We start from the raw sequence: 24,312 nt of genomic DNA, 5'->3' as shown, positions 1-24,312 counted from the left end.
AGTTTAAATCTCCCCTCTTTTAGTTTGACATAAACATATGTTTGCATTGTTTTTCAACTTAGGTTATGGTCCCGAAAGTGCTGTTCTCTGGGTTCACAACATCGACTCATCTCTGCCTTTTCCTTCTCTGTAGCCTTTTTCACACACACTGAAGGCCACCTCCATTGGACAAGGCAGTTGGCTGCTGCTTGACAGCTCAGGTACCTGGACTGGCAACTATTTCCTGCTCCTGTACCTATCGACAAGCAGCACAGGAGCTGAGGACACGAGATACAATCAGTGAGAGATTTACCTTTGATAACTGAGTACAGAAAGAAGCGGTAAGAGCCATTTAGTGATACACAAGACACACATCTAACGACCGTCGCAGTTAAAATCAGTTCCTTCGAAAACGTCTAACAGATTTGCTAGCGCCCCGGGCTCAGTGCAACAGGTGCCAGCTGGACCGTGAGGCGCTGCCCATGAAATTTCGGGAAGCGACCGCCGCCTCCCCCGCACTCGCGGCGGCGGGGTCGGACGCGGGCTGGGCGCGGGGCGGGGGCCGCCGAAACCCCTCCCCGAGGGGCAAGTCACCAGGGGGTGGGGAGATGGTGACAGTACCAGGAAGCCGCGCTCTGCAGCGGCAGACGGTAGCGAGCAGCTGGCCGGAGCGGCAGTGGTACCAGTGTAGCCGACCCCGCTATGGGCTCCCCGCAGCGCCCACCGCTCGCCCATGTCTTCAGGGGCACCTTCGTGCACTCCCGCCCCGACGCGCCCATGGAGATCCTGCACGGCCGCCTGCTGGGGGTTGACGACGGCGGCACGGTGAGAGGCGCGGAGCCGCGGGGCGGTGCGGGCACCTCTCACGCGCCGTCCGGGAGCGGTCAGCAAAAGGGAACCGGTCCGATCGAGGCGCGGGGAGGGGGACGGGACCTCGGGGAATGGAACGGTGTGTGGTGGGAGGCGGAGGGGACGGGGACGGAGCAATGTGTCCGCGGGGAGCCCCAACGTGTTGCGGGGCGCCGTGTGTTCCCAGAGTACCCGCAGCGGGGCTGTGCTCGGCTGGTCTCCTTTTTCCTCCAGTCTTACAGGTAAGTTTGTCATTCTCTGTGAAAGAACAGTAAGAGTGATTGTAGGTAATTGCCGAATCCCCCCCTGTACAGAGAGGTCTTTTACAAGAAAAAAAACATGGAACGTGCCCGTAAAAAGTTAGGGGAACAGTACCGCTGGGCACATTGACGGCACAAACTGCGTCTAAAACGATTATAAACTTACTGAAAGCGCAGGGCCGGTCCCGGAAGGGAACTGTGTTGCCCTCAGCCGTGTCACCGGTGTGGCAGCTTCACGTTGCCTAGACAGAGCAGCAATTTTGCCTAGACGTAGCAGTGCATGTAGCAACCCTAGGTATAAGGAAAAAAAGTCATTTTCTTTCCTTCTGATGACTGTACAGTTGCATCAGGCTTTGGTAACATTTGAAATACACTGAAAATACACACTGTTAGCTCATGCAGCTTTCCTTCACCATCCACACAGGTCCATGAAGACCTCTTTCAAGACTGTTCCCCTGCAGCTATTCCGAGTCTTGCACAGGGCATAGCAAAGTCCCTGAGAAGCTGGATAGGAGGTGAATAAAAACACAGAAAACTAAGTATTGGGAGATGTTAACTAAAACCAATAGAGCTGAATGAATAAAGGTTTTGGTTCGTGTAAATTGGGTGCAGGAACCAGAAACTTGCTCTGTTAGTGCCAATTCTTGATAAAAGGTCACTATATCATGTGCTTAGCAAGTTACTGCTTTTAAAGGATTTTCCTGAAAAACACACATGCTATCAGTGTACCAGGCTCTATAGATTTCTGCCTCAAGAGAGTCGTTCTCCTTCTCTGAGATACTCAAGACCTGCCTGGACACCTACCTGTGCAGCTTGCTGTAGGGGGCTGCTTTGTAGGGGGGTTGGACTTGATCTCTGGAGGTCCCTTCCAACCCCTACAGTTCTGTTCTGTACAATTCTGTGATTCTGAGTCCCTCTCTCCCCTTCTCTTGGTGAGCAAGGATGCACTGGATGTGTTTGCTGAGCATAAGTTGATGCATTCCCACATCATTGTTTAAGAAAAAATCTGGTGAAACACTGTTGTCCAAAAGGAAAACTTTCACCAGAATAGATTGATAAGGACTTTCATAGTCTTCTCTTTTTGACAATTCGTACATTTTACTATTCCAGGATCTGACACAGTGCAATTTGTTACCATTTAGCCTGTTATCATAATTCTGCCACATGCAGAACTTCCACTGTAATCACTGAAGATGTGCTTTATGACAAGAACACGGTGATTCAAAGATTTTTACCTCTATTGTCCAGATACACATCAATACTATTTTGCTGTTGCTTCCAAAGAATTAAGTTTAACTAGGTTTAAACGAGCTTAACATTTGCCTCATGTTGCTGATTCCATCATGCAGAAACTTTGCATGATCTCAGAAGAGGTGAACAGCTTTTGTGAACAGCCAGGTGCTGTTCTCACAGCAGCAGGAGTGCACAACAAGTGCACAGAGTGCTGCCTGGTCCCCTGCTGCACACAGGGACACGGCTGTGGAGCCACAGGTGGGTGTCAGTTGTCTTTGCTTTGCCTGCAGATGAAAAGGGAGCTTTGGCAAAGAAAGCACTGCCGTCAGGATTGCACACCCAAGTTATCATAAGTTAACAAAATAAGCCTGTGTTTAGTTAAGTGGTTTGTGGAGCAGCACAATAGAAAGAGTAACATTCATCAAGGTAAGGAAAATAAAGCAGACTGAGTTATCATTGAAATGTTGGTGTGAATAACATAGCTGAGTAAAATATTAAGAAAGTAGAACAAGTGTCAAGATAAAAGCTCCCTTTGGATGCCTGGAAGGAGCAAATGTTGTGGAATAAGTGCTGCTATTGTCAAGTAATTACAATTTGGCTTACGGCATAGCAAATGTTGTGTGTTTGGCTGCCAGGGGAGGAAGGTATCAAGTCAAAAACAGACATTTGGAGTTCATTGCTTCATCCTTCTCGGCATTTTGGGCTGTTGAGTTTTTGAGTAGCAGGGTCTGATAAGTGCTGCTGTCTCTTATCTACCCTTGTATTTCAGTTTTGAGAACTAGATAAGCAATAGGCATCATATCTGTAATCATCAAACTGCTGAAGACGGTAGCCGCGTTAAACAGTGCTGGCAGCAGCTCAGTGAGGCCAAGAATAGGACAACAGGATGGTTGTAGGCAGGAAACAGCTGTGTGTTAGTGCCAGCAGCTGACCACAGAGAGAGATGTGAAGGATGTGGGAGGGAGAAAAGAAGGGACCTGTTGCCTGTTGCTCGTGTTCAACTCAGTGTCATAGTCAAAACAAATATAGATACCACTGGATTAAAAAAAAAAAAAAAGTTTCCTAGGGCAGTTTAACTCACTTTCCACTCTTTTGGTAGCAAACCTACTCACACTGTGACACTTGGAGGCGCTCAGGGTTTTTTATATCGGGGTTAATGCATAATTAACTGTGCCATCCATATGCTGATTTTGTGTGGGGCTTTGGACATCTCCTGAAATTAAGAGAACGGACTGAACTGGTTGCCAGGATGAGGACCACTCAGCTCATCATCTTCTGATCTTTTAGATGCATCACATGGATGGCACATCACAATTGATTGGCAGCTGTTGGCAGCTGTTGGCAGCTGTTGATCTATCTGATCTACCTGACTTTTTTTGGTGATAATACCTTTCCAAATTGCTGGTTACTGTGCTTGTCTTCCTTATTCACAAGAGGAAATCTATAGTCTTATCAGTGTACTTTTCTGATTCTGTAGTGATTTTGGCACAGAATTTCTTCTTGACTTTACAATGATAGGGTGTAGAACTAGTTAAAAGGTTTGGTTCCCAGTGAATCATAACAGCTGTATTGAATGTACAAGCAAATACTCAGGAGAATGTGCAAGTCTGGAATCTCAAAGACTTTAAGCAACTCACTGTTAGAAAGATGGCCAAAACAAAGGCCTCAGAAAGCAGTGGAGAATGTCTCATGAAAAAACTGAGCAGTTCTATTGGGAAGCTTGTTTAAAAGAGTACAGATGTCTTGGTTATCCATCCACAGCTGTATTTGGCAGTAATGGACTGACTGCCAGGTTTAGTTCTGGTTTCACTCATCCAGTCCCTTGACATTTTTTTTTATTTCTTTCATAATTTGTGTGTTTTATTTATTTGCACTTTAAAAGTATGTAATAGCCACTTTTCCATGGCAACACCCATTTCCAGCATTTGCCATTTCTTTTTTTTCTTTATTTTTTTTTCTTCTTCTTCTTTTTTTTTTTTTTTGGTTTAGCAGCTCTAACATTAGTCATTCTGAATCCATTTTTACTTCGGCATCTGAGTGACATTTTCTTTATGGCTCATCGGAAATTTCAGTAGGTCTGTATTCTGATCCCTCAGCAGATAGAGCTGTTGAACTGGCTGAAGGGTCTGAACATCTTTTTTGGGAAGGAAAGAAACACTGCTTCTTGTGAACCTGTAATGGACCACAGTCTTGCAATTATTTCTGGTGTGATATTTACTGATATGATATTCATAGCTTCTTTTCTGACTAAAAGAGTAAAACCTGCTCTTCAGACAAAGTAAAAAAAAAAAAACCACAAAAAACTTATATCTGTCCTAGATCAGTCTCGAGTTTCAAGAAAAAAGCTGTTACTTACAGCATGGGACCCAGAAAACCATGTGTTATTTTTAGGCAGAAATTGTGGTTTGGCAAGAATTTATAGGCTCTGAAAGCCCAGAATATACTGTCTTTGGTTGGAGGAGGCAATGGGGTCCTCTGCTCATCCAGCACCATGGAAACCTGGATCCTGTCGGGAGCTTGTTGCAGCAATCCCAATGCCTGGGCTCTTGATCCTTGTTTCTTGCAAAGTTGTTGAGCCTAGCGTTGTCATATGAGAGAACTGAAAAGCTGAGTATTCAGCCTGCAAGAATCATGTTTTAGATTAAAATACCATGGGATCTGAAAATAGAACTAAAGTGTGCTAAATCTCTTAGTTGGCAACAGAAATGCACCAGCAGTGGAGCTAATGTCCTCTGGGAGCAAAATGGGAATGAGTTACCTGAGACTGTAAGGTTGGTTTTTGGTGTGTTTGTTTGTTTGTTTGTTTTAAAGAATAAAGACCGTAGGCATGTTTTTAATCTGTTCTGTACAATTAAAAGATTATATGATTTTTTTTCCTTTAGCTTCTTTCACCTTCCCTGCTTTCAAAAAATAAACAACCTTGAAGGTATGAGCAGAAAGTTTGGAAATACTTAACTCAGTGCTAGGCAGTCATGGACGAAGTAATTAAATACTACTGGCATCATGGTAGGTTGTAATACATGGAGTATTACATGGGAGCGATATGGATTACAGGTATAGGTGCAGTTAATGTATTGCTTCATTCTTCTCTTACACGTTAGAAACAACTGGAGAGGGTTGTTCTTTAGGCTGTGAGTAGGTAGCTGAAAATCATAACTGGCAGGCAAATATTTCAACACAAACATCACTTTGTATTAAATGTGTAAAATCCATTGTAAGATACGACTTCCTTGACCATCGTTTAAAGATAATGTGGGATTTCTATTTATATAACTATTTTTGCCTTCCTTTCAGATTGTGTTTCTGGAGCAAGCAGATCAGCAGGAGCGACTGGCCAAGAAGTGGGGATTCAAAACGTCTGACATAAGAGAACTGACTCATTAGTATGTGTTTTGTTTAGACCAACTGCACCAAATACATTTCTCTCTCTGAGCAAAGTAGAGTGGGTTCATGTGAATAACGTTAGGCAAGGAACATGTTAAATCTTGTCTCAAGGGCAAAACTGCCTTTTAGTTCTGTAGAACTTTGTAGTTGAAGGGCTGCCTACATCCTGCATGAGATCTGGAGTGCGAGCCTCTGCTTGTTTTTTGCATTTTCCAGTTCAAGACTGCAGCCATGGCTGAATTCTGCTGGCAAACTTGTACTGCACAGACCAAAATGCCATATTTAGTTCTGATGCATGATCTCTTTGGCTCATACAGCACTCTCAGACAACGATCATCCTTCAGCTGGTTGTCTTTTTTTTTTCACATCCATTTTCTGAGAAAGGGGCTGTGCCTCAGCTTGAAACTCTGAACTTAATAAATGTAGATAGCTGTGACATTTCAAATACAAAATTAAAGTGCTTGAGCTTTGACACACTTCCTTATAAAAACTAATAAAATTGGAGGATTAAAACCTTGTAAAAAGAGGTCCTCATATTTCTCACTGTATTGCAGTGTGAGTTTTTTTGTTTTGTTCATCCAATGAAGTTCCTCTCCTTCCTGGTAAGTTTTGGATTGTAACCACCATGCTTTACAGTAGCATAGCTGTAAACAAGGCATGGTTTAGGACTAGAATGGCAGGGTAGCTTTAGAATTCAGTTGTTGAAAAATGTGTGTGCTTTGTTGGAACGCTAATCTTACAGAATATATGAGTCATCAGATGTTTTCTTCACTTGAAATAGCCTGGGGAAAATGGAAGGTACTGGGAATATGGATCAGACTGAGAAAGATCTTTCAGCATTTCTAACATACAGTGAAACAGTAAGAAGGGAAATTATGAAGAGACGAAATCACAGATCATTCAGTAGCCAGGGAGAAGGAGGCAAGGCTGGGAGAAAATTTATCCTCTATGGAGTTCCAGCACAAAACAAAATTATAGCAACCTCCTACTTATATTGCTATACTCATCCGTGTTATCGTGTGAGTATTGCATGGCAACAAACTTTTTACACTTTCATTGTTAAAGATGCCTTTCCTGTCAAGATACTGAAGAGTGATTTTTTTCAGATGCATCTGCATCTGTGTTTGTAGATATACTGTCTGTTCTTCAGTTGAACCTTGACATTTCTTGACTGAGTACATATATAGATTCATAGATACAGATACATACAGTGGAGGAAAACTGGGATGCATGCAGTTAACATGTTAGTAAATGAGTCTTTACAAATATATCCATGTTAGGAAGCAAGAGTGAATTTTTTTCAAGTGGAATAATGTTGGTTATCATGAAGCCAGTTAGGTTTTACTTCTTAATATTCAGTCTGAGTAAATATTAAACACAAATGGATTTGTCATGCTCTTACACTAATATCTAACCCCAGATTGCTTTCCTGTCAGGTAGCTGTCTGTTATTCTGTATAAAAGTCAGCTACTTTGTACAGAAAAAAGAGCTTGGATAGAGCTGTAGCAGGAGTGGATATGCTGATGCTGAAAGAGTAAGGTTAATTTCTACTTGTGTCTTGCTTCTGTGGCTTTTGATTAAACATGCTGCTTAAAGCAGAACTACTTACCTTGAAAAAAGAACTGTGACCCTTTTGTTACTATTACAGTTTTCTTTTCTATCCACAGTGAATTCTTCATGCCGGGATTGGTTGATACCCACATTCATGCCCCTCAGTACTTATTTGCTGGTACAAGAGTAGATCTACCTCTTTTGCAGTGGTTGACTACTTACACATTCCCAACAGAGGCAAAATACAAAGACAGTAATTTTGCAGAAGAAGTGTACACCAGAGTTGTTGTAAGTATTGCAAATTGTTGTATGTATTGACCACATTCATATTTTAAAATACAAGTAAGTGTCAGAAGGTCAGCAGACATAGGATAGCACTTTTTAATGTCATGAAAATGAGATAAAACTGACAACACACACACTGTTCTAATTGCCAGCCAAGACTGTTTCCTACTACTTTCAGTTTTGTTCTGACAGTTCATTTAGTCACACGATGGATTAACAAACATCTTTTCTCATATCTGAGTATAGTGACACTGATGAGTACTTTCAGTGTACTTTCAGAAATAGTCAGACATAGTAGAAGCAAAAAAAACAAACAAAAATTCAGAGATTATTTCTTTTTATGCATAAATCCTCTGTTTAATGAACATATCTTCTGCAAAGTCTTTGTGAAGGAGGAGACAGTTTTCATTGTCAGCAATACTGGGGTGATTTGGAGCAACTGAGGAAGAGAGCTACAGCTTAAGGAAGCTACTACAGCTTAAATCACTGCAGCAGGAAAACCTTTTACTGCTGATGAAATCTGTTGATGGTATTGTGGCACAAAGAAATAGACTGTGTTTGAGCTGTGCTCATTCTCAGCAGTAAAGAAGCTTTCAGGTCAAATTCCACTCACTGAACAATAAACGGAAATGTCATATTGCAGAGTATTGATTCTCTGATATAACTGAAAAATGTCCTTTAATATGTGGGATGAAATATCTTCACAAGATTAAATGAGTTGACCGGTATAAGCTGCCTTGCCTTTATCTAATTCTATGAAACCGTGTTGTCAAAATAATAACACAGTGAATCTGAAATACACAGATTTCTAAAAATGACTTTGTGTCATCTTACCCTAATAAAAGCATGTTGATCATAAAATCTAGAAGCAAGCACAGATGCCTTCAGCAACATAAAACATAGAGGTGATCTCACCTTCCAGCTGTGTACATCAGCATAGTGTTACAGTCTGCATCAGTTCAGATGGAGTGATGTCAGTGTAGATCAAGTGCTTACTGTGCTGCATATTTAATAACCTTTTTTTTTTCCACCTGGAAAAGAATTGCCAGTGAGTGCTCAAAGTTAGCTGAAGAGGCATTAACGCAACGCTTGGGCTTGTCTTTTTTGTATCAAGTAGGTAGGGCAGTGTCATAAAAGTGTTTTTGTGCCCAAATTCTGTAGAATACTTGCAGGTTTGCAGAGTTTCATGGGCGAGTGCGTCAGAAAGGTATCCAGCTATATATATAGCTAATATTTTCAGAATTGTATTTCGAGTTTCTTTGTTGCCGAAACAATCTCAGTTATGGAACCAGTAGTTTCCTGTCCAAACTGGAGAGTATAAAAAGGCTCAAGGTATAAAGGTACTCTGAGAGCCATCTTCTGAGAGGTTCTCTGCAGTCTTAATCAAGTTGGAAGACAGAATGAATATACTGCTTTGCACATAACTTTGACATTTACTAACATTGACATTTACTAACCATTGACAGGTTAGTAAAACGCCCTCAGCTGTGGTCCTGGAAAAGACATGAATGAGTGAAGTTTTATTACAAATTGGTGGCACTGCATTATTTTGAGTTCTTCATGAGGAGCTCAAAGTGGCAGGAGGAGAGCAGAATGCAGTGAAGGTGGAAAAGCATGAAGGTCAGAGACAGGAAAATAGGAAGAGAGGCTAAAAATAGTTGGTCTGTTTAGCTTATAAAGGCAGCAAATAAAGAATAAGATAAAAGTACATAAAAAGTAGCTGGCCTAAATAAGATATACCAGAAGTTACACTGCCTGAGTGCTAAATTTAAAAATGCAAATTTTTTTTACAATTTGTAATGTTGTGGAACTTCCTCATGAGTTGAGATCAAAAGTTAACAAGAGTGAAGGGTGACTAAACTAATGAATAGGTTTGAAAATTATCCCTGCTTGTTATAATGTAAAGATCGCAATCTTTTTCTAAAGGACTCTAATCATGCTGTGGGGATTAGAGTAATATTCAATTGCTAGAAATAGCCCTAAATCTGCAGGAATCAGATATGACTCTGTGCCTTTGGAGTTGTAGTTAAAACATAGTGAAAATTTTAAAAAACAATATTCTGTTTATAATAATCACTGTACTCTGATGGATTATAGCTGGAACATCCTCTGATGCCTCAAATTTGGGGAAAAGCAATCTTCCTGGTGATATTTTCAGGAAAAAAAAAAAAAGGTTTTAGTCTTTACTTGACAATGATTTTAGGAATCCACAAACACAGGACTTTGGATTTCAAAAGCTGAGAAAGTAACTAATTAACTATAGCCATTCTTAAGATACGCATTACACTGAGTGTCTCACCTTCTATCCTGTGAAAGAAAGAATTCTCAAATTACATTCTAGCCAGAATCCAATTTAATCCTTTACTGTGGATAGGAAGTCAATACACCATGCATTAGACCCCAAATCAAAAGACATTATAAATGACCCCATGACTTAACGTAACTTTAAATGAGTCTTCATCTGCTGTTATGTCTTCCAAAAGTAAAATGAGCAGGAATACCCTCTACTTTCAAATCGTGTGATTACATAAATAATTAAATTCCTCTCTGAGCAGTTCTCAGCTTACTTCTACCCTGGAATTTGTTACTTTGGATTCAGGGATAATGAGGGATTCGAGTAATTGACTATTTTTTCAAGCCATACAAAGTGCCAAAATAAAAACTACTACTTTCTTCCCAGAATCTTGCTTTGCGAACCTTAGAAAATTTTTCCTTTACTTTAAGAAATGGAGAGCCTTTCCAAATGAGGAAATAGCACAGATAACTGGCTGTTTGTGTTACTCCATACAGTTCAATCTAGACATAAATCAGAATTCAGTTTTCAGTTTGAATGAAGAAAAACTGGTGTCTATGGGTTTGGCAATTGTTGAAGACCTACATCACTTTGGAAGAGGAGTTTTTGTATTTCTTAACATTCAGACTCTAAAAATGTGATTATGGAATTAAAAAGCTATATTTTACCTTCCTTTTTTACTTGAGTGTAATTTCTGTGGAATTTCACAATAACCAAATGTTCTTGCAGTTTGAAATCAGACTGGCAGTTCTGCATTTTGACAGCTAGACTATTTTTTTCCAAATTGTTGAAACTGATTTCTTTTTATAGAGACGAACTCTGAAGAATGGCACCACTACAGCTTGCTACTTTGCAACAATTTACACAGATACTTCTCTTCTTCTGGCTGACATCATAGGTAAGACTGCAGGAGTGAATTTGGAAGGATTTGCTGACTGCTAAAGGAAACAGAACTTGGCAGTTTCAAACTAGCAAGGGATGTGTCCTTCAACGAAATTGATTTTTTTCATTTTTTTTCTGTCATCCTATGTCTCCAAATCCAGCCCAGTTACCTTTCACTTAATCATCTCTCTCCTACTGTTTGCTCCCTCTCTCTCTGCTTTTCATTCTGTTCTTCATTCCTAAATCAGCTGCTGACTGAGCATGAGTAATGTATGCTGGAGTTTTTCTTCAGCTGCAGTCCTCTGCTGTTTCCAGCCTTTTTGCTGTTTGAGGATTAAAGGGCTGAATGACAACAGGTGCAGTCAGTGCTTTAACTTTCCGATACGCGGAAGTTTCATTTAGAAATCAGCATCAAAAATCCCTACACACCCTTCATTTCTTCCCTCTTTGTGTTCATGGGCACAGATGGCTGCTGTTTCTGTGGAAGTTCTCTTGTTTGTTGCAGGATTTCTCGAAAGACATCTCCTGTAGGAAAGTGATTTAATCAGAATCTCACCAAATATTTCCCAGTCTTCTTGATTTTGTAGGAAACCTAGGAATTTGACGGAATTTGTACAATGCATTCTACAACTCAGACATTAAAGATAAGCAAGAGAAATCCAATTTAGAAATGTGTTTACAAGCTTATGCATTTTCGTTGTGTTACATCTGACTTCTCAATCCTAGTATTGATGAATCTCGATAAAGAGGCTAGAAGTAGCTCCAGCTGCAAATGGGAGGCATGTTAGGACCCTCAGTTCTTTTTCTTATGGAGAGAAGATTTGTTGAGCTCTTTGTGGCCTTTTCAGCTCAAATTGCTCATCTGCTGGAGCAGATGATCCATGAGTACCTTGATGCATGAGTTTCTCATCCTCTGCTTCACGGCAGTCATCTTCTCTCACTGCCGTGAGGAATTCTGGTTGTGGTCCTCAATTATAACTCAAAGTGGGATATTAACATGAAAAGTGAGAACTCCTATTTATCTCATTTTGGGTTTAGCTCCACCTTAAAGATAAGAAAATACCGAGAATTCTCTTCATTGAAGAGAAATTCCGCACGAATGTGCACAAGAACTTCTTTACAGTGAGGTGATGGAGCTCTGGAACAGGCTGCCCAGGGAGGTGGTGGAGTCTCCTTCTCTGGAGATGTTCAAGACCTGCCTGGACGCCTACCTGTGCGACCTGCTGTAGGGAACCTGCTTTGGCAGGGGGGTTGGTCTCGATCTCTAGAGGTCCCTTCCAACCCCTACAATTCTGTAATTCTGTGAAATGAAGCTCTCAGGAGTAGAATTTACTGTTTTGATTTCAATGTGGACTTTGGTAGCAGTTTCTGTAGAGAAGCAGTAGTTTTGAATTTTATTTTCTTATGCATCTCAACAGATAAGTTTGGGCAAAGAGCATTTGTTGGCAAGGTCTGTATGGATATAAATGACGCTGTACCACATTACAAAGAGACTACAGCTGATTCTGTCCAAGAGATGGAAAGGTAAGATGATTAAATGGATGGCACAGCCTTTAGAAATAAGACTTTTTAATACATCTGAGAAGTGAGCATGGAGCTGATCAGGGATTTACAGATGTAGGAACTGTTATTAGGAACTGATCTTCCTGCAGTATTGTTTTCTACAGTTCTGGTGATTCAATACTTACCCAGCTGCTGCACCGCGCATTCAGTTTCTCTGTGGCTCTTCCAAAGGGAGAAGCTGCAGCAGCATGGTTTGGAAAGGACATATTTATACTCCGGCTTTCCTTCTGCATCCTCTTCACAGCTCTGTGGAGAGAAGTTATGTGACCTGACAGGAGTGCTGGGTTAGGGAATTGGTTCCTTTGCCCCCATTAACTTCTAATATATCTACTTCTTTCAGTTAGAATGAAGTTTGATTGCTAAAGTGGTAGGAATCAGCTTTCGTATACCAAATTTTAGATATTCTGCATTCCTCTTTTCTTATAGTGTGACACCATTGAAACCACAATAACTTGCAGCTGAGTGAATGCAGGAGAATCAAGTCAAAACAGTGTGCATGGTGGATTTACTGTAGCTCAGAGGGGAATCCGAGGGGAGTCAGAGGACTGAAGCATGGGTGCCTGCTGACTCAGGTTTCCCCTGTGTTTTGTGTCCACCCTGTGAAAATGTTTAAATGTCTTTGCTGGACCTAGATTTATAACACTGAAATATGATTTTGCTCATGCTACTGTTTATGCACCCTTGTAAATGTTTCAAATACCATGCTGTATGAGAAAATACCAAACATTATTTTAAATCTCTTACAGTGCTTCAGTAAAATTGCTAGCTTGTTTTTGCAAATCATGTTAGAACAGTGTTATTAAAAGTTAGAAACAGTAATAGGTTTCTAATGGTGTTTATATTTGAAGACATTTTAAAATTAATAATATTAGTAATGTTTGCTTTTGTTTACCTAAATCCCTCTTTTTTTTCTTTTTTTTTTTTTTGTAATACTGTGAGTATTGATGAATGAGCCAAAGAGTGGCAGAACTATTTGTGCCATTTTTAAAGCTTCAGAATGAGCAGTACAGCTCTCCTTTAAGTACATGTCTCATGTCTCCGCTCCATTCTTGTGTGGTTTTGTTAATAACTCATGTCCTTCAGCGCTGGATGAGAGTGTGGCACAGGTACTCCACAGAGGTGCTCTGGAGAAGAAGTCTGCCTGTTGGCATATGTCAGTACTCACCTAATTAGGCCTGAACCTAACCAATGCAAGTTTAGAAGGAGGAGAAAGCTCTTTCCTGAAGAGGGAGAAATGTGATCTATCACACTGTCAGAAAACTTTCAGTTCTTTGCAGTTAACCTCTGGAAATATTTGTGTTGTATGCATGGAGGCAATGTGCAACTGCGTTTCATTTCACTCTGCCCTTCTGCTTTGAAAAGTTTGAATAAAAAGTTGATGAATGAAAGTGGCACTGCATGTCTATTTTGAAGAGGAAGACTCATGTCCATACCCGTTTACAGTAGATGCATGCTTATTTTGTATGAGCTTATTTCTTTGTAGAAAAGTGTGTATATGAAAAAAGTATAAATTACTTATGGCTGGGATTTTCGTTTTCAAAATAATGCTGCTGACATTTAATGGACGTGAAGAAGAATGAAAATAACCATCCTGAGGTGATGGATGATGTTGCAGTTTCTGGTACAGGGAATATTTAGGTGACATATCAGGTGAATCAATAAGAAGAAAGACAAGCATCCATTCATGTAGCGAAGTCTGGCAATGGTGTGAAAGTTCCTTTGCTCATTAGAGAAATTGAGCATAGGTCTCTCACTTCCATCTGGTGATATGACATCAGTATCAGTGTTGTGAATCTAGCCTCTTTCATCATTTTCTTTTCTACCTGAAGAGAAATGTGATCCAACATTTGTTGTGACTAAATTGATGGGGTTTTTGGACTAAAATCTGTGATGTAAAAATTCACAGAGGCCCTGTCCAGTTTGGGGGATTTTTTTCTCTTCAAAACCAGGGAAGATTTCATTTGCCCCATGTTGCTCCATGAAAAGCCTTAACTATCCTTATTGGCAGTTTGTAGCTTTCTGTAGATGTCCCTGAAGTGGCCTCTTTTATGTAATGAAGTAAATCTACAGTGTATTTTCTTTGATGTACAAGCATTTCCAGAAAATCAAGGGTCCTGTAAGTGAATGAGGATATTTATAATTACTGTAAGCAACATATGAAATATGTCAGCATCTGTTAAAAAGGGTATTTAAAATCAGACCGTATTTAATTCTGGGATTGAAATTTGTGGATAGATAAGATTTCTTTTTCTTCAAATTTGCAGCAGCACTGTATAGATATGTTTAGAATGCATGTATTGTAATGTATTTTGTTTCCAGTGAGAACTCAAAGTAATGACCACTTGTCTAATATTATTGTGAATGAAGAAGATTTTGCATATTCAGGATCAAATTTCCAACTAGAATAGTGTCTTGTGACTGTCCTGACTTGGTTGTGCTGCACCTTTTTATGTCATCTGAGATTCTGGTCCAAATGTTAATCTGTGTCTGAAGTGTTCAAAAGAACATTTAAGTAAATATTTCCTGTATTTTTTATAAATTATAATACAGATTACAGGTGATATTTATAACATATAAAAAAAAATCTTTTTTTTTTTCCAATCCTTTTTCAGGTTTGTTAGAGAACTACTGGAAAGGCAAGTAAGTATAGTTACCCTTCCTTTTCATTTCTGTATTCAGAAAATGTTGTGTGAGAACAGGAAATAGTTAATCCGTTGATGAATTCTGCTGACTTCATGACAAATCAATACATATGCAGACGTTTCTGAGTAGTAGGGAAGTCATCACTCTGCAAAATGTTCTGCTAGTTGTGATGCTGTGAAATTGACTTACAGCAAGCACAGATTCAGGTTTGTATGGTCAGAGCACAAAAAAGCAATGTTCTGTGAATGTTCTTTATTCACTTTAAAGTGTTAAGCGTCTGGCAGAAAACAGTTTTCTGTTAAAGAAGGGTGAAAGTCAGTCCCCGAGTCTCTGTCAGATAACTAGATGAGTAATAGAAGTTTTCAGTAGCAGAAAGCAATGTCTTTTCAGCACAGTTATAATCCATTATCAAATTAGTATTTTGTGTCACCACATGCCTTCCAGTGTGTGCATAGGAGATAGATGCAGGCTGATACTTCAGTATTACAAGCAGGAATACTACTTTTTTTATCGGTCTTTTGTTTTTGACGGTCTAATTTGTTGTCATTTATATTTGCACGTTTGAGGATAGATGTATCAGGCTTAATGCCTAGATCATTTGTATTGATGAGAAGACTGATATTCAGATGCCTTGAGCTTCTTGTGTCTGAGAGATGTAATAAGAAACTGCAAGTCAAGTTACTATGTGATTTCCTCTGCTGGTTCCACGTGCACAAGAAGGGGAGGTACTGACAGTTTCTGAAGACAGAATTATAAAACCACTGTCTAACTCTTCATTAAAATTTTAATCCAGGAGAGCAGAGTAGTCCAGGTACCCACTATTTCCTACGCTACTAATCATCCTATCTGTTCAGCATAGGGACTTTAGAAACAGTTTGGTCCACTGCAAGGTGAGAGGAGAGGACTAAGCAATAAAAGGCTTTGGCTTTACATAACTACAGTTTTGCTCACGGGTGCTCACAAATGAAGGACTCAAAAACAGGTCTGGTTATTCATCTGGCTCATTTCTCATAATGAATACAGGACTGTGGACTGTGAGCAAATATGAAAAAACATCCAGTGATTCTGCTGAGGCCTGGTAAAATCACATGAGGAGAGAATTCTAATGAGATGAACTTCAGTTCATTAAAACTGTTTTCAGAGAAACCTTGATTCTCTTCCTGTGCTGAAGTTTCAGATAAAAATAAGAAAATGACAATAGTTTTATTCATACTGGCAGGGATAAAGTAAGGAATGAGCAGCAGAATTGTCTTAATTACGGTTGCTGATATGTATGTAGGATCACAGTCATGTCTTTTTAATATTTTCAGTATCCAAGGGTACTGCCCATAGTAACCCCCCGCTTTGGCCCTTCCTGCACAGAAGATTTGCTGTGTGCGCTTGGTGATTTAGCACAAACTCATGATCTCCATGTGCAGGTAAGTTGTGAACTCTGCTTACAGTATAAACATTATGGGTAGAAACCATGAAGACCAGTCAGTTTTAAATGTTTCCACAAGACAATTGAATTACATCCTTAACTTGAAGTCCATCTTCTACATTCTTCTAAAATTAAAATTGTAATAGTACTGTACAAGAGCACTACGACCTTCACAACAAGTTAGAATGCTCATAGATTGAAGGATGCACAGTTCATCCATCCCTCACAGTGTATTAACTGGCAGACTGACACAAAGTGTTGTGAATTAGAGCAGCCCTTGTGTTGGTAAAGGTTGCTTACTCTTGCCCAAGGTTGCAATGTCTGCTTCTCTGCCATCTACTGTTTCTGTACAGGGCAGATGTACAGAAGAGAATTGCTGATCTTTCTGTCTCAATAACTCATCTTTTTTACCTGAAGTTGTTAATGTTCCAAGATATCCTGTGTTAGCCTGATCCCAAGATCCAATCTGTGGTACAATGCTATTCTTCTTTTACTTCATGGTCTTAACTATCATTTTATTTACTACTTTAACATCTGCCAAACACCTGATGGTTTGCTGTGTTACCACTCTACCGGGATGGATTATCCAGCTATATGTTCTCAGATGGGTTTTAAAGGAACAAATGGAACTTGGATCTCTTCAATGAAAATAGAAACCTAAGAGCTATATCTAACAATAGGCTTTACAAAGATTATTTTCTATCTATAATGCGCTTAGCAGCAGCAGGTTTCTCAGAAATCTGAAATGTCAGGCTTAATGCTGTTTAAAGAACTTACTGTTATTTATTTTCTTATTTCAGAGTCACATAAGCGAGACTGAAGAAGAACTCAAAGTTGTGGAGAACATGTTTCCTGCCTATCAGAATTACACTGATTTATATGATAAAAACAAGCTGCTTACCAGCAAGGTAGCTGCATATAAGCTTTCACAACATAGATTAGACTAATCCACGTAGAATATATATGCAGGTTAATTGTGGTTACTGGAAAGTTTGTATTGTTCTATCAAGATCACTGGAATCTGGGAGAAAGTAAACTGTTTCTGTTTTCTGGGTTGCACAAGTGTTAATGAAGGTACTGAAAATTTAGGCAAACACACATTTTGTCTTAAATGAGGGGAGAGAAGCATCAATGTTTATTTATGCGAATTTCATGACTGTGAAGAGGAAAGAGACCTGGGGGTGTTGGTTGATGCTCGGCTGAACATGAACTGATTGTGCCCAGGTGGCCAAGAAGGCCAATGGCATCCTGGCCTCCATTAGAAATAGTGTGGCCAGCAGGAGCAGGGAGGTGATCATCCCTCTGTAGTCAACTCTGGTGAGTCTGCACCTCGAGTACTGTGTCCAGTTTTGGGCCCCTCACTACAAGAAAGACACTGAGGCCCTGGAATGTGTCCAGAGAAGGGCAACAAAACTGGTGAGGGATGTGGAGCACAAATCTTATGAGGAGCGACTGAGGGAGCTGGGATTGTTCAGTGTGGAGAAGAGGAGGCTCAGGGGAGACCTCATTGCACTCTACAACTTCCTGAAGAGAGGCTGTGGTGAGGAGGGGTTGTCCTCTTCTCCCAGGCAACAGACAGGACCTGAGGAAATGACCACAATTTGTACCAGAGGAGATTTAGTTTAGACATAAGGAAGAACTTTTTCTCTCAGAGAGTGGTCAGGCACTGGAATGGCTGCCCAGGGAGGTGGTGGAGTCGCCATCCTTGGCAGTGTTCAAGAGGCGTCTGGATGATGCACTGCATTACATGGTTTAGTGCTTGTGGTGGCAATGGCGATGAGAAGACGGTTGGACTAGATGATCTTGCAGGTCCTTTCCAACCTTGTGATTCTATGATTCTATGCTCCCTGAGCCTGTTTTCAAGGATCTTAAGAGGACTGACAGCAGTAGGATTGGAAGGAGACTAGGAAGTATTGATAATAGAGGACTGGTAATTCTTTGGCAGTACTCTGTTTTCCTCATATTTAAAATTTAAAATTTTGAAAGGCTCAAAGGAAAGCTGGAAACTTGATAGGGATTAATTATTGAACTTCTCTTTACTGTCTTTGAAAATTTCCACAAGTAAATTAGGTATTTACTGTCTTTTTTTGCCTGAGAAATCAATACAAGCTACTTAAATACTAAACCAGTATTAATTTTGTTCTGTTGCAATGCACTGTCCACGTTTTTGTTTGTTTGTTTGTTTGTTTGTTTTTTCAGTGTAGTAGTAGAGCCAATACTTGTGCCAGAAAAAAACAAGACTCAATTCTGCCAAATGTTTATATCTACAGCACTGACAGTGGATACTGAAATTTGGGGTTGCCAGTGCCTTTTGATGCTAGGCTCCTTGTTCTTTGAGGAAGCATCCTATTAAATATAAGCATAAAAAACAGCACTCACTTCTCCCCAGACATCAGTACTAAGATAGCAAATTATTATTATTTTTTAAATTATCTTTTTCAGGGCTGTGTCTCAAATATTTTGTGTAATCGTAGCATCAATTAGGTTAAAAAACTCCTTCTGGGTCATTAAGTTCAGCCATCAACCTGATCTACCAATTCCCATCACTAAAGCATTACTGTCATGTCCACATGTCTCTTAAATACTCTAGGGAGGGGGCCTTCACAACTTCCCTGAACAGCTTGTTCTAGTGCTTTACCATGCCCTCTGTGAAGAAATTCTTATCAGTGTTGAATCAAAACCTCCCCTGGTGCAATGTGTGGCTGTTTCCTCGCATCCTGTCATTTGTTATCAGGGGAATGAAACCAGTATCTTCACTGCAGCCTCCTTTCAGATAGTTACAGAGGATGATGAGGTCTCTCTCACCTTCTTTTTCTCTAGACTATATATACATATATATAAATTACCTCAATTAAAATAAAATGACAGCATTTTGACATAGCTACCAAATCTCTGTCCTTAAGATGTGACTATTCACCCTGCTATCTGAGTTTCATTTGAGCTTAATGAGTAAGGAAGGAAAAGATACAGTGCCATTAGGAGATGCTCAGTGAAAATAGCCCCAGTGCACTTGTCATTTGTATCAATACTTCATCTCTCTGGTAGCTATGAATACAAATAATAAAGTTGCAACAGCGTTATGCTGAGTATGGTGTTCTTGTTTTTGTTTTATGTAGCTACTGTGTCACAATCACAGCTACCACAAAACACTTAGCATCTTATTTTTTTTGTATAAGTAAATGAATAAAACCTGAGGAAGCCATATGTCATGCCTACTAGTGAAAATTGCTCCCCTCTTGATTTCAAGAGCTTCATACAAAATGTGCATTTATTTCCCTTGCTGGTAACAGATGGCCTATGGGCTACTGAAAGCAGTGCAGCAAAAATTTGTGGGCACTGAAGTAAATGCTTCTTTGAATAAAATTGGTGATTCTCTTTCTCTTTAGACAGTGATGGCTCATGCCTGTCATCTTTCTGAAGAAGAGCTGGGTCTTTTTAATCTTCGTGGAGCTGCAGTTGCGCATTGCCCCAGTTCTAACTTTTCGTAAGTTAATAAAAGCAGATAATGGTTTACATTTAAATAGAGCTGATTTTCACATAGTATCCTCAATCCAACAGTAAGAAGTTTACTCTGGACTGACTTGTGATCTTCGAGTGTAATCACATACATATGAATATTTCTTGTTTAAAACTTTTTATTAATGGCAGATTCAGGCCAGCTCCCCTCTCTCCAAAAATATTTACATATTTTTGCAAAATGGGAAGGTGCTGCATAGTCTTAGTTATTTTAACAGAAATGAGATACTGAATAGTATATGACAGGGGAACTGTACTAATTGTTAAAATGTCATTTTGCTTTTAATATGATTAGTATTATCTTGTTTGCCATGACTTTACTGGCACTTGTGAAAAGACCTCCCATCTTCTTGGGGTATATTTTACTCCATATTTGGACTTTCCACACAGATGTGCTGTGAGCTCATTTTCAGCAGATAACACTAAAACTATTCTATTTGGAAACTAAAACATTCTGTTAGGAAAATTTGCTTTTACTTTTAGTGGTTAGAATCTATCATCCAGATTTATGAGTGTAAATGCTCTATCCCCGTCTAGAAAACTTGATCTGTCACGTGTGCTCTGAGAAGCCTTTTCATGAAATTGCCCTAAATCTTACCCCTTACTAAATTGCAGAAACCAACTTTATAATGTGTGTTTCTCACAGAAAACATTTCTTGTTCCAATCTAGGTTGCACAGTGGCATCTTAAATGTAAAAAATGTTTTGAAGCACAATGTGAAGGTTGGCCTTGGCACAGGTTGGTAGTTTGCTTTAAGAAGGATCTCTTGTAGAAATCATTTAAAACACAAAAACAGAATCACAGAATCACAGAATGGCCCGAGTTAGAAGGGACATCAAGGATTCTGAATCTCCAACTGCCCTGCCATATGCAAGGCCACCAACCTCCCCATTTAATGCTAGGCTGGGCTGCCCAGGACCCCATTCAACTGGCCCTTGAACACCTTCAGGGATGGGGCATCCACAACCTCGCTGGGCAGCCTGTTCCAGTACCTCACCACTTCCATAGTAAAGGACTTCCCCCTGACATCCAAACTAAACTTCTCTCCCTCAACTTAAAACCATTTCCCCTTGTCCTGCTAAAACATACAAAAACATAAAAACGTACCCTCATACTCATATTGAAAGCCAGCATGCCTCCAACTTGTGGACCTACTTTTTTATCGCTATCTGGAAGTGGTTAAAAAAAAAAAAAAAAAAGGCAAGTTTTGCTCCTTTCACAAGAGTGAGCAATGCCTGAGTAGCAGCTTTTCTGATTTTGGTTTCTGTTCTGCATTGTGCTTTATTTATTTGACCTTGTATGTAAGAGCACGTGTTAGGAATCACACAATTAAAGACAGTGCATAGCATTACACTTTTTTCATTTAACACCTCCTACACTTTGTAACACTTAAGTAAAGCTCATAATAATTTACCAAAGTTATTCCCATAGCTTGTTTCTGAATTTCTGATCCTTTCTAGATGTTGCTGGTGGATATTCAGCTTCTATGCTTGATGCTATCAGAAAAACAGTCATAGCATCTAACACCCTTAAAATTAATAAAGTGAGTGAAGCAGGACTAACTCTTAAAGAAGCTTTTCGACTAGCAACTCTAGGAGGAAGCCAAGGTAAGAAGAAATTTCTTGATAATATGTACAGAAAACCACCCCTATTTTTGATACGATGTCTCTGTGTATAAAAGATGGCTGAAACTCACAGATTCTCTAATTTCAGAGTGAAGTTCAAAACTATATTTGCTTTGAGATATTCTTCCATCTCATAACAATACCACCATCGTGACATAATGCGTTTCTGTTAATACTGACAGTTTAATAAAAGCATCTTAATGATTTTCAAGGGCAGTATATTTTCTTTGAAAGATCCTTAGCCCTTAATCATTGGTAACTTTGTCATGACAATTAGAAAGAGTGATGGATGGCTTCCCCTCCTATTTACTCTCATATTTTTTTTTGTCTGGGTTCTTCAGATTACAAGAAAAATTGTTTTATTTATTGGTTTTGAACTATTCTGTCACTTGCAAGGGTAGAATATAAATTATTCATACAAGCTTCCAGTAGCATGGATAAGTACAATTTGGGGAAATTTAAAGATTTTTTTTCTTTATTACTGAAAGTCTAAATGCTTGTCACCCTCTTGTGTTTATTTGAAAAATTGCATTCTGCACACAAACATAAAGAGAATATATCACTGTAGTAGAAACTACAGAATATTTCACCATTTTGAGGAGTTTAAACATTTTTGATATATTGTGAAGTTCTTGCATGCACTACTTATAACTGAATTTCCTCTGTCAGACAGGAGCTAGCTGAAAACAAGCGGACAAATTCTGTTCAGATATTACCCTTTTTTGATAACTTGGTTTAACTTCTGAATATTGGAAAAGTGGATTGAATACGCAGATGATTTAACATCTTCAGGCTATCCTGAATTATTTCCAAGAAGCCTCAAATGTCTATATTTAGGTACTCTGTACCTCCTTTCACTCTTGGTGAAACTGTAGATTTTCAGTGCTTGTGCAACCAAGAAGCAGAGGCTGCAGTGATGCTTGTATTAACAAAGCTGGATAACAGACTATAAGACAAGCCTGACAGCTGGGCATGGGACCAGCATATCTGGATGCGACATTTCTCTCACCATACTTGGTTACTAATTACCCATAGTCATCCTCTCAACACAACTTATTTTTATCTACTATTGTAACTATATGTCTGTACAACCTGCTAAAGATACTTAAGCTGTTTTGTAAACATAAACAAGTAGATCTTAGGCTTCTTTAGCAAGTGAATGTTATTATGTATCATTATTTCTCTTACTTCCTCTCTCTGCCTCTTTTAGAACTTCGATATTTTTGCATTGTTAGTAATTATTATTCTGCTTTTAACAGCTAGTGGTCTATATGTAGGATCTGCAATGACACAAAATCAGAGGAGAATATTCAAAAAACAAAAATTAAAAGAAAGGTTTCAGTTGTTTCCCAGATTTCTTTTACAGATACTTTTCACAGGTTCACCAAAATACATGTGATTTTAAGGAAAAGTTGCTTAAAAACATTGCTGACCTGCTTATTTACTTACTTCCATGTTTTTCCATGCATTCATCTAAATTCTTATACTCTTTCTTTACTCACAAACACCTGAGATAAGTTCTCAGATGCTTTCATGTAACAGAAAGAGACTTGGACTGAGGATCTGTGTATAAGCGTGCTTTCCCTCTCAGCTCTAGGACTGGATGATGTGATTGGGAACTTTGAGGTTGGCAAAGAATTTGATGCACTGCTGATCAACACTAAGGCCTCAGACAGCCCTTTCGACTTGTTCTCTGCTGATACTTTCGAGGTAATCTGATCAAGATTAATGATCCAGAAAATAACCGGAAATAATATGGCAAAGGTCTGTGATACAGCCAGTACGAAAGTCTCTTTGTGGCTGTTCCAGTAACAAGAATTGTGCGAACTGCCCTGCTGCTGTCTGTAGCTCAGCCCAAGAGGTGCAGAGGTGTTTTTAGAAGGTTACTGTCCTCACTGGGAGGCATAGGTATGTCAGTGGGAGAGGAAATGCATGTAGCATGTTGATGCACAGACTATTAGAGCTGGCTGATCATGAGAGCTCACTATTTGCAGTGCCAAAGCACTGCCATCAAGAAAAAGCAACTTAGTTAACGTTTTTAATTCACACTCAAGAATGGCAGTCTGTTCCCAGATAAAGGCTGAATTACCATGGCTTCACTAGGACTGTATACTTAAGGAAGAGCTAAAGATAGCTAATCTGAGTTCAAAGCACAGCTTTTGTGCAACATGAGAACCTTTTGTGTTATGCAATGGGGACACTTTCTCAAACAAATTTTTTTATGATTAAAAAAATTCAGTGAACAGCAGAAACTTGCATTTACTGATGAGGCCAGAAGGCTATCACTGTCCCTGTTAACTTCTGTAATTTGAAATCTTGTTCCTAATTCAAATAGGTCTAGAATGAGTGTTTTTTAATGTCAGCCTAAACCTTTTTAGCTATGTTATCAGTTCCTAGGACTATAAAAATGCTTAGAATTTTGCCTTATTTTTCAATAAATAAATGCATTGGAGAGCTCTAAAATATTGTTTTATTTATATTTTTGTCTATATTGTCAGAATTCTGCAATATTTTCTTCCTGACAAATACAGCTTCTTTAATGAAAATTATTTATGAGAAAACATGTAGACTAAGTTGTAATTTCATCAGCGTATTTAGGAAAACTATTGTTATCAGCTGTTTCCAGTTTCAAATAATTTTGATTTGGGACTGTAAATATGGTTTGCTGAATGTTTTTCTCCTGTTCCTCACAGGACTATCTCCAGAAGTTCCTCTTTCTAGGTATGTTCAGAATACTCCTGTGTTATTGCGTGTGTCTCTGATCTTCTGACACAGTGTGGAGGTTGCTTTACATTCATTTATAACAGCTTAGTAAAAATTAAATGGTAT

General features: G+C 39.3%; 1 protein-coding gene across 1 annotated transcript in view; it reads left to right on the top strand.

Moving 5' to 3' along the window:
- The first annotated feature begins 590 nt into the window (after positions 1 to 590).
- The window catches only part of GDA (guanine deaminase), a 31,600-nt gene continuing 7,878 nt past the window's right edge, over positions 591 to 24,312 (top strand). Inside the window, exons 1-13 of the mRNA XM_052701307.1 lie at positions 591 to 804; positions 5,616 to 5,704; positions 7,373 to 7,544; positions 10,645 to 10,732; positions 12,135 to 12,240; positions 14,892 to 14,919; positions 16,233 to 16,340; positions 17,143 to 17,250; positions 19,729 to 19,826; positions 20,529 to 20,596; positions 21,319 to 21,465; positions 23,075 to 23,193; positions 24,177 to 24,204. Of these exons, the coding sequence (XP_052557267.1) occupies positions 682 to 804; positions 5,616 to 5,704; positions 7,373 to 7,544; positions 10,645 to 10,732; positions 12,135 to 12,240; positions 14,892 to 14,919; positions 16,233 to 16,340; positions 17,143 to 17,250; positions 19,729 to 19,826; positions 20,529 to 20,596; positions 21,319 to 21,465; positions 23,075 to 23,193; positions 24,177 to 24,204 (1,282 nt within the window). The 5' untranslated portion in view covers positions 591 to 681. The remainder of the gene's footprint in view (positions 805 to 5,615; positions 5,705 to 7,372; positions 7,545 to 10,644; positions 10,733 to 12,134; positions 12,241 to 14,891; positions 14,920 to 16,232; positions 16,341 to 17,142; positions 17,251 to 19,728; positions 19,827 to 20,528; positions 20,597 to 21,318; positions 21,466 to 23,074; positions 23,194 to 24,176; positions 24,205 to 24,312) is intronic.

The sequence above is a fragment of the Tympanuchus pallidicinctus genome, unplaced genomic scaffold, assembly GCF_026119805.1.
Source record: "Tympanuchus pallidicinctus isolate F22 unplaced genomic scaffold, pur_lepc_1.0 scaffold4, whole genome shotgun sequence".
NCBI classification, from domain to species: Eukaryota; Metazoa; Chordata; class Aves; order Galliformes; family Phasianidae; genus Tympanuchus; species Tympanuchus pallidicinctus.
Note: the sequence above shows the minus strand (reverse complement) of the source record. Positions and strands in the feature narration are given on the sequence as shown.